The sequence below is a fragment of the Amaranthus tricolor genome, chromosome 10 (assembly GCF_026212465.1).
Source record: "Amaranthus tricolor cultivar Red isolate AtriRed21 chromosome 10, ASM2621246v1, whole genome shotgun sequence".
NCBI classification, from domain to species: Eukaryota; Viridiplantae; Streptophyta; class Magnoliopsida; order Caryophyllales; family Amaranthaceae; genus Amaranthus; species Amaranthus tricolor.
Window position 1 is genome coordinate 17,290,932 of NC_080056.1, and position 10,887 is coordinate 17,301,818.

A 10,887-nucleotide genomic window follows, 5' to 3' on the forward strand; every position below is an offset into this window, starting at 1 on the left:
CACAATAAATATACCCAATAGTGTTCTATGCCGTGTTTCGTGCAAAACAAACCAAGTTTGAGCTACTTTATGCGCGAAAGTCCAAAAAAAGCTTAAAAACCCATAAAATCGAATTTGTGTACCTTTATTGCTGTCCATTTCGGAAATGTGGCTCTGGATGTAGATCCCATTTGTCCACACACTTTTTTCATTGCGCTGAAGCGCATGGGAAAAGCTATTTCTATATATATATAACACTTAATTAAATCAAATTGGTAAAATAATTAATATTACGTACGGTAGTTTTGGTAAAATTTGTAAAATTGGTTAAATATTAATTAAATGGGGGAGAGCCAGTGAGGCAATTTTGGCAGTACTCTCTGCCTAGGGAGACCATGGGACAAATCTGTAATATTTCCCAGCAAGGAAATACCTAGAACATCCCATGGAACAGTAAGAGTTGCTTGTTCTAAAAATGAATATAGCAATAATTAATGTCAGAAGGTGTGAAAAAAAGAGATAAAAGAGAAATACATAAGGTAATAGGCAATAAAATTTCAATCTTACCAGAGGTCAGACAACTTGACATTCTAACAAAGGACAAGTAGATGTCCTATTGTAAAATAGAGGCATGGGTAATCCAATCAGGTTGTAGATCTTTGCCTTTAGGTTTGAAAAGGTATAAAAAGGAATGTCTCTCTCTGCGAGACAACTATTTGAGAACGTCTAGGCCAAGGGTTTCTCTGGCATTAAACTTGCTCTAGAGAACTAGAGGCATATACCTATTGGGGTGTCCTGGAGTTTTTGGCACCCTGACCTAGATGATCTTATCTTTATAATGCTTCAGATCATTGAGATCTGGGTGCGCTAATGAAGGGTCTATTCTTAGTCTGATCCAATAAGACTCTTGAATAGATTCAGAGTCGATGGCTGCTTCACATAATCACATGTCCAGATGAAGGACATGATCTTCCCTGTAGCTTGTGGAAGAAGTTGGTTTAAAGAAAGATGGAAATGGCAAAGAATTAGTGAGAAAAATGGGTAAAGAGGAAAGCGTAATTTGAAATCAAAATGGTAGATATAACCTGGGATATAAATATCTTCTTCCTTAGTTTTGGAGAAGATGTATTCATGATCCATCATCCGTTCTTCATCTATCCTGCACCAGTACCCTTTGTCTCGTGGAATGTCACAAAGGTCTTCTAAGTCAAGTCTAAATCGTTGATGTTAGGGAAACAGTCAGTAACTCCTTCGCATCAACCATGTCAGCATCTGAAATAGGGATAAAAGAGGCCTCTTCTAAACCTATCAAGAAGGGAAAGTAAGTGGATCTAACCACCTATGATGAGGCCAACCAATTGTATTAGTGCTCCAGTCAGCAGGAGGTTTGTAGGGTAATAATTCAGAATGAACACATAGAGGGAATTCAAAAACTAGAACGTAAGTTAGTTCCTTGCTGAAATTAGATGCAATGTCTTTCATAGGGGTCTTTGAAGAAACCATTGTTTAACGTCGCAGAAAAACTCGAGTGAAGAAGATGAAGAATTCAAAGGAAATAAGAATAAACTGATAAATGCAATTATTTTCACTTTTTGTGGTTATTTATATGCTCCTTTTCGATCGTTTAGAGGTGATATAAGGCCGTTTGTAGCTCGTTTTGCTCTATTTGGTATTTCATGGTCAAATTGTGAAGAAGTGAGTAAATCATAAGCATTTGTGTTGTTTATTGTGAATATCATGGCTAGTTGTGCTACTAGGACATAAAGAAAGAATCAAGCCATTGAGAATAGGAAGCCAAGTGGATAATGTCAAGCAAGAGTGCCAAAGATCAAGTTGAAAGGTGATTTCCTCCCTAGCCATAAAAACCGAGTCGGTTAAGGAGGTGCTTTAAGCCTCGGCGACTCGGTGGCAGGCTATAACATCATACAGTGTATTTTTGTGGTGATTTTTAAAGGAGTTTTAGGTTATTTTTCATTAGAGATATAAATAGGCCCTCAAAACTGATTACGGTTTCTCTCTTCCTCCTCCCTCTTGACTCTCTTTTTACTCCCTTTTCGATTAGTCTAAATTCTTTACTTTTCACTTTCATTCTTTAGTTTAGTTTTCATTAAGTTTGTCATGAATCTTCCTTTGAGAATTGTAAGTATCCTTTAGTATATTTTTCTTGCAATTAATTTCTAGTACTAGTGTTAATCCTACATTAATGAACTTTAATTATTTCCATGAAGCATCCTTTAACATAAATTAGTCTTGTTCTTCATTTTTTGCCTTTTGATTCATTGTCGTGTTTCTTATTGTTTAATCATTGCTTTTCTTGAAAATTTCTTTATTACCACATTTATTCATGTTTAGTATCATCTTAAGGATTTTATTTATTGTTTTCACCATGAGTAGTGAGTAGATCCATTTTCTTGAGTTCGGGTTTAAACCTATAATTCAAATATGATTTGATTATTGAATGTGTCTATGAAATTAGGATTAAAGTGATTAAATTGTGCCATTAACTCTAAATTAAATATACTTTATTGGACAAGTCAATAGAACTAGTGTCTAAAATTCTTATTAATTTGTTCAATAAAACTAGCTAGTGAGGATTGAATTAATAAGGCCTAAATCTAATAGTTAATTAACAGAGCGAGAGTTTGAGCTTAACAAGATCAGATTTATTCATACAACTAATCCGATATTTCATAGACACTAATAAGAGTTTGATCATATAAGAATTTAAGGGGTTCACGACACCCTAGATCTTTTATCATATAGTTTCAACCCAATTTGTATTGTACTCTTAGCTTGCTAGTAACAAAAACCAATCAATTTTTGTTCTCCTTAAGCAATATAATTAATAGAGATTAGCAAGTTCATTATCCCAGCTTCTTTATGTTTGACTTGCGACTACACATACACCATGCGCTTGTGGTTGAATAAAATTTACACATTAGGAACAGTGATAAGATGTATATTAATTGCAAGTAAAATCAAGTGGGGGTAATGATGAAGAAAGAGCCATTTCAATCGTAACATGTTTCCTTATTTTTAGAAATAGGATAAGTTAACGGAATCAGAAAAGGTGCCAGAATAAGAACATAACAATGAAGGCCAAAGGAAGAAAAGTTCCCATAAATCACAAAAGACAACACATATCTAGCTTTTCATGTTTCCAGAAGATGCTTATTCAACAATTTTAATTTCCCAGATGGAAGAGCGTATTCATACAAAATTTTTTTGAAATCGAAATCTTAATCTTACCAAAAAAATTTAAGAAATACAAACCCATAAATTCTAATTTAAGAATTCAAGGGTTTAGGGGGGCAAATTGTATGTGTACAATATTATTCTCATTTAATTTGGGTGAAAAATTATCTAGGAGAAATAGTTTGAAGATAATCAGGAAAGAATAATTTTATCTTAGGGTTTGGGGACAAGCAAAAGTAGATTTCCAGTATGGAAAAAACACGATAGAATAATAAAATGAAGAAATCGTTTGATGTGTCTACATAGAATAGTTAATAAGTTGAGACATCCTTGAAGTTAGTAGGATAGGTGTTGACTTCTGAGGTAAGAAGCGCCATTTTGAGAGTTAATGAGGCCACTAAGAAGAGAGATAAAGAATGGACACGTCAAAACATTAACAACTTGGGCATCCAAAGGAATTTTTGAGATTATTGAAAGTCAATTAGAACATTCTCTACACCAAATGATAGGCTATAAATACTCTAAAAAGGATACATAAATGAGGTAATTAATATCTCTCTATAAAAAATATACTTGAACAAAATCTCAAAAATCTTTAATACTTGAGTATTAAAGGTAACTATTTTCAAGTACCCACATTGATCTTCAAAAAAACATTTAAACAAGATTGAAAATATTATTAATAATTTTATAACAATTCTTTTTCTACAAAGTCCTCACGCGAAGTCAAAGTCCTAAATAGTAATCCACCTTACTGCCACAATGCACTTGGAAGGACGTATTAGGAAATATGTTTCATCCAGTGACTAGGGCGTCAAAGAATGTCCTTGGAACTGAGGCATTTTCAGAGTGGTCTTATTGCATAACTCGGCAAGATAGTAAGAACAAACGTCCAGATCCAGTTTTAAGTCCTAATTAAAGAAAATTAATAAGCTAATTAGGGATTATTTCATTTTAGTAATTGTTTCCATAATTAGACAGGAGCAACTACTTTAGGTTGTGTTTACGAATAAGTATTTTACTTCAAATTATAGATATTAATTATAAAATAATAAATAAAGTCTTTGACAAAAATCATTCTAAAATTATCAACTTTAACTTTATTTTTAAGCAATGGTGAAACTAACTTAAGTTCAAATTTAAATTTGTTTTATTTGTCAAACACTAAATTTGAGGCAATTCCAGATTTCCAAATTAAATCATCGTTTCCAAACTTTCATTATCCAATGAAGTTCATTTTTAACCAAAAAATAATGATTGATTTTATTTAATTGATTTGTAACCTATTACATGAATTTTATGATTTGATTAAACATATCAGATGATAAATTAGTTCAATAGAATAGTAGTGAAAGAATCTTTAAATACTCTACTAAATTAAACATTATTTTTAACTAAAAACTAATCAAATTCTAAATTAGATAAATTGAAGTGTAATATAATCAACTATCATCCAAATAAAGAATTCAATGTGGCACGACTTTTAGAAGATGATACTTCTGACTTTACAATATTTTGATTATTATGTATAGCTAAAGATCAAAATTAATGGCTAAGATCAAAACAAAAATTTATAACTAAACCATCATATCATCATTCTACCCAGTGAATTCCGCTCACAGAAAACATTTATAAGTAAACCATTTTTAATTAAATTTTTGAAAAACCTAAAAAATGTAAAAGAAAAAAAATTAAAAACTTTTTAAAGCTAAACAATAGATGTTGACAATAAATCCCTTGTTTTTAAAATTCTCACCTTTTGATTTTTTTTTTTAAATCTGACTTTTACATTATATTTTTATTTGAAGGGCTAAATGAGCCTTAACCTATTCAACATGTTAATCTTTGAATAAAAATAAAAAGGAAAAATTTACATGTCATATGTCATGCTATTATAGGTATGGTTTTATAGTTTCATTTTAAAAAATAGATAAAGAAAAAAAAAACACCTTAACAAACCCTTCCCATTTAGTCGCTAACACCCCTCCCCACTGGCTAGGGATAGTGATGGCCACGGTCCAGGTTGGGCCGGTTCCGTTCCGGTTCCGGTTCCGGGCGGTTCCAAACGGTTCTTTGTCGGTTCATGAGGCGGTTCCAACTCGAGGGTCAGACGGGTCGGACCATCGGTTTCATTTTTATTTTTCCTTTAATTATAATATAAAAATACTATAATAATGCGGACGTACCTTTGATGATTACTTGATTATTAGCGAAATTCATTGCTTGTCATCGTTATTAAAATATTTACTAACAAGATTGAAAAAAATAAATTAATAGGAAACGAATCAACGATAAACATGATTAATAAAAAAAGAGGGAGAAAATGGACTTGAACCTAGTACCCAAAGGAATACTAAGCTGCCTACGTATCCCGAAGGAATCAAAGCCCACATAGTTCTTTGTCATACCTTTTATTTGTTGTTGTTGAATGTTGATTGATCGTTGTCCGATTGATCCTACTCGTCTTCGTCATCATCATCCGGTTGGTTAGATGCTTCCGCTGACTCTCCTCCTGACGATGATGCAGATGTATCCATCATCATCCATGGATCATCATCATCGCCTTGATCATCATCGTTCCTTAGTCCTTGTGTTCGAAGCTCCGCTTGATCCCAATCTTTCTTGTAAACACATATTTGAATATTATGTGGAGCAAGACGAGATCTCTTTTCGTCTAAAACTCTTCTACCTGCACTAAAATTAGACTCCGACGCAATCGTAGAAGCAGGAATTGCAAGGATATCCTTTGCAATTCTCGATAATATGGAAAATTTTATAGATTTTTCTTTCGACCATTCTAAAATATTATAGCTACCTTGGTCAATTTCAAAATAATGTTTAAGATAATTATCTAATTCAAAATATAAAGTGGAGGGTGAAGAAGAAGATGATCCTACAAAACTATCATCTTAGCTTATTATGTTAGCTATTACGGAATTATAATAAGAGGGACGTGCCGAGACGCTAGCACGCCTTAGACGTATCGCGACTTGGGTTATATACACTAGCATAGTAATCATAAAGTTCTCCTAAAAGTTTTTTAAAGTTCCAACATAATTATGTACATCACTAGGCGGGCAATCTAATGATTGGTAGTAAAATCTAATTTCTTTAGTAAGGACTTCTGTCTTAAAACATGGGTTAGTATCATCATGCGAATGTTTAAGAAGATGATAAAAAATAGTAATACTCTCACTTATTACTAAGTGGACGTTTGGTTCGTAAACATATGAAAAAAATCTTAGCTGCGTGGTCATACGCTTCTAATATTTTATGTACACCTATAGCTAGTCCCATGTGTCATCACTTATATAACTATCTGCACACTCACTATAAAGTTGTGTTATAACTGGACGATAAGAAATCGGTTTTCTTAATAAATCGTTGGTTGAGCCCCAACGTGTAGGAGTATCTAATGACCAATACACTTTTTTTAGTTGATAATGGTCACATAATTGCTTATATCGTCTTTTTATCTATCCAATTCTAAGCCACTTCACTATGTCTCTAATGGGATCTAATAAATCACTTAATTGTTTTATACCTACTTGGCAAGATAAGTTTACTATATGAGCACAACAACGTATGTGTAATAATCTACCCCCAAGGATAAAACTAAATGAAGGTTCGTTATAAAAAAATTTCATGCATTTAATGTTAGCGGTTGCATTATCTGTAGAATAACAAAATATCTTATCTAATAAGTTCCATTCTTTACATATCTCTACTAATCTGTATTTTATGTTTTCACCCGTATGTCTTTCGAGCATTGCCTCAAAAGCAATTATTCTTTTTTGAATAATCCAATTTTGATCTATCCAATGTGCTGTTACACACATATAAGGTTCTAAATATGGGGGAGCAGACCAAATATCAGTTGTTATGCTAACCCTACCATTAAAAGATTTAAACATTTCTACTAATTCATAGCGTATTGATTCATATAATTTAATTGCGCGTCATTTAAGAGTGTTCCTTGGGATTGCTCTATATTGTGGTTGCAAAGTTTTTCTAGTGTAATGCTCGTATGCCCTACTTTCACCATGGTTAAATGGCAATTCATCACAAATTACATATTTAGAAAATTCATCAATCATATCATTACGATCATATTTAAAAGGCATACCTGTGCTGGGAATGTCCCACTGTCGGCTTCCACTTGTGGTCCCGCTGCCGCTTGCTGCATGAGTTTCTTTTGTAATTCCATGCTTCTTTGCCAAATGTTTGTTAAAAGATCTCGTACCACCACCTAACACGTATTCACAAAACAAAATAAATGAATTTTTAATACATTCTTGATTTATAAAATATGAATATATAATGTATGTATAAAAAACTTAAGAAGTATTTACCTTTGGTGAAATTGTATGCAACTAAGGGCTTTACTCCTTGACTTTCACAAATTTGACAAGTGCATAAGAAAATATCTGGATTGTCGGTTGGTTCTTTTGTAAAATACGACCACACATGTGAAACAGCTCTACCACTAGGAGGTAGCATTGCCGAAAAAGGTTGTCTTAGTGGTTCATCTTCATCTAAATTTAAATATAAAGACATACTCAAATACCACAATATATAAATAAATAATAATTTAAAATTTTATCAATTTGAAGAATAAAATTATAAAACTAACCGATAGTTTTGAAATTGACTCGTTTACCACGAGCTTGTCTTTGTTGTTGTTGTTGTAGTTGTTCTTCATGTGATCTTGTTGATGACTGTCGAGATCTATGTATCCCAGTAGGGGTCGTTGGTTCCTCTTCTTGTTCTTCTTCTTCATCAATTTGTATTTCTCTTTCCACTTCTTCTGCATAATTGTGTAATTCTTGGTCGTACCCTTTTGGATAATTTGGTTCATAATTATAATTACTAATCAAAGGTGTTGTTGATACCGACGGAGTTGAAGTGGCCTTTCTTTTGGAGCTAGAAACTCCCAATGATTTTGCCACTTTAGTAACTTTTTTAGAGGCTTCTTTTTAAAAAAAAGACATGATAATATTGAAATAATAATAGAATTAAAAAATAAATAAATAATTAATATATTAATTATGTAATTGACTAAATTAAGAAATAATTAAAACACTAATTATGTAATTAAGAAAATAATTGCGTAATTAAGTAATTAAGTAGAGAGAGTAGGAGAAGAGATGAGTTGTGAATGAAAATGCTTGAAAGTGATGTGTATTTATAGGAAAATTTGCAACTGCTATAAACGGCTATATTTCCGGTCCGGTTCCGTGGAACAGTTGGGCCGGTTCACCCAGACCGGTTCTGGTTCCGGCAACTTATTTTTCGGCGGTTTCACGGTTCCGCGGTTCGGGCCGGTTCGGAACCTGTCGCGAACGGTTCCGGTTCTGGGACGGTTTCAAGCGGTTCCGCACCGGTTAGGTTCCGGATAACCCGCTCCGTGGCCATGCCTAGCTAGGGATATTCAAAATCGAATACCGAATCGATCCAGATCTGAAATTCGAATATCTGATTTTTCGAGATAGTCAAAATCATGATCCGGTTTCGACCAAGATCGAAACTGAGATACTATTTTTTATTTTTAAAACTTTCAAAACTTTTTTTTGGATTTTTAATAAAAATTTGCGATATTTCTACACATAAATATATAAGCTAATTTCGCTTTGTTTCTTTGATCAAGCTTATTTTCTAAAGTTAGAAAAAAAATCATTTTGGGAATAGGGTTGTATATCCAAAAGTCTAATTTAATTAAGAATATATTAGTTATGCAACTTTGTTTTAGTTGAAAATTATAAATATTAATATATTAAATAATATAAACAAAGTTTTTTTTTTATATAGAAAATGTATAATATATTAAAAACAAAAAGGAAAAATTACCGTGAATAATACAATCTTTTGTTAATTTTCCTACAATAATACCAAATATTGATTAACCATGAATAATACCAACTTAAAGGGGTGTTTTCATAGAAAATCCCTAACATGTTAAAAATCAATTATAGGTTATTTAAGACAAAAAAATTTGGTAAATTAGTTAATAAACTAAAATTGGTACTCCCTCCGAACTAATTTGGTTGTCCCATTTCCTTATTTGGCAAAGTCTTATTAGTTGTCCCAATTCTATTTTTGTCAATATTTTTTACCTAAATATCCTTAGTTCACACAGGTAATTACGAATATACCCCATGTACCTTACTTACCCAACTACCCTTCACTAGTGGTGTTCAAAAATATCCGGTTTGAAAAACCGGGTAAATTACCAGGTTTACCGAATTCGGATAATTCGGGTCGGGTACCCAATTTTAAAACCGGGTATTCGGATCGGATACGGATGGTGAATTTTGGGAAACCGGGTACCCGGCATCCGGTTTTTTTTTTTTTTTTTTTTTTTTTTTTTTTTTTTTTTTTTTCCAAAACCCTAAATGACTTAATCTTCCTTGGGCCTATCCCGTCTTCATTGAAACCTCATTCTTGCTGGCTGCTGCTTGCCTTCTTCCTCCTTCATTCTTCATTTCAGACACAGTCATTTTGCTTCTTCAATCTTCAGTTCTTCACGCCGTCATCTTGCTTCTTCTTCACTATTCACGTTGAGACGTCATCTTCTTCTTCTTCTTCTTCTTCTTCTTCTTCAGTTCTTCAGTTCTTTAATTGGGTAAGTTTGTTTTAATTCATCACCATTCTTAGTTCATCACCATTCTTCCTATATAAACTCATTTTCCCCCAAATCACAATCCAATCAAAATGAGAAACCCTAAAAATTCAACTCAAAATCAATTTCTGAAATCCAGATCTAGAAAATGTCGGGAAGAGGAAAAGGAGGAAAGGGATTGGGAAAGGGAGGAGCAAAGAGGCATAGAAAAGTGTTAAGGGATAACATTCAAGGAATCACAAAGCCTGCAATTCATCGTTTGACTCGTAGAGGAGGAGTTAAGAGAATCAGTGGTTTGATCTACGAAGAAACTCGTGGTGTTTTGAAGATTTTCTTGGAGAATGTGATTCGTGATGCTGTTACTTACACTGAACATACTAGAAGAAAGACTGTTACTGCTATGAATGTTGTTTACGCTCTTAAGAGGCAAGGTCGAACTCTTTATGGATTCGGTGGTTAGATTTGTTTTTCAGTTTGTAAGCTTAGGGTTAGCTTGCTTTAGTTCTATTTGGTGTTTTCAAAAGGAGATTTTAAATTTTTAATCTCTATATTGTAATTGTTGAATTATTGGTTAATATATATGATAGTTATATTTTAAGTTCCAATTGAGTTTAGATTCAGTAGTTCATACTTTTAATTTGAGTATTTTGTTTCATACATTTGGGATTTTTCAATGGGTTCTTGTTTATTGTATTGTTGGCATGTTGGTTCTTTAGTTTTTACTGATAAATGCACCGATGGTATTTCTTACAATAACAAGCAATTTTCATCAATTAAAAATGTTAAAAAAAATAAGAAAAAAAACCGGGTATCCGATTTCCGATCCGGTTTAAACCGGGTACTCGGTTTAAACCGGGTCGGATCCAGAACAGAATTTTAAGTATACCCGGTTTTTCGAAACTGGGTCGACCTGGCATCCAGTTTTGAACACCCCTACCCTTCACTACTTACCCTTTACTACTTACCCTTTTTAATGGACCCGTTACCATCCTTAATAACCGTGGCTAAGCAAATGGGACATCTAAATTGGTTCGGAAGGAGTATCATTATAGGAAAATACCCCTAAGTTGGTATTATTCATGTTTAATCAATAG

General features: G+C 32.9%; 1 protein-coding gene across 2 annotated transcripts; it reads left to right on the forward strand.

Annotated features, from left to right (window-relative positions):
* The first annotated feature begins 9,938 nt into the window (after window positions 1–9,938).
* Window positions 9,939–10,253, forward strand: LOC130826201 (histone H4-like). 2 transcript variants are annotated; one of them, XM_057691781.1, is made up of 2 exons: window positions 9,942–9,986; window positions 10,038–10,253. In XM_057691781.1, exons 1-2 carry the CDS (start codon window positions 9,942–9,944, stop codon window positions 10,251–10,253), a joined length of 261 nt encoding a protein of 86 aa, XP_057547764.1. The 2 variants fall into 2 exon arrangements, with proteins under 2 accessions (XP_057547765.1, XP_057547764.1); XM_057691782.1 differs by having other exon boundaries at window positions 9,939–10,253.
* Window positions 10,254–10,887: the final 634 nt, after the last annotated feature.

Excerpts from the sequence above, each read along its gene's own strand:
- LOC130826201 (XM_057691782.1), top strand. The coding sequence starts at position 9,942 with ATGTCGGGAAGAGGAAAAGGAGGAAAGGGATTGGGAAAGGGAGGAGCA.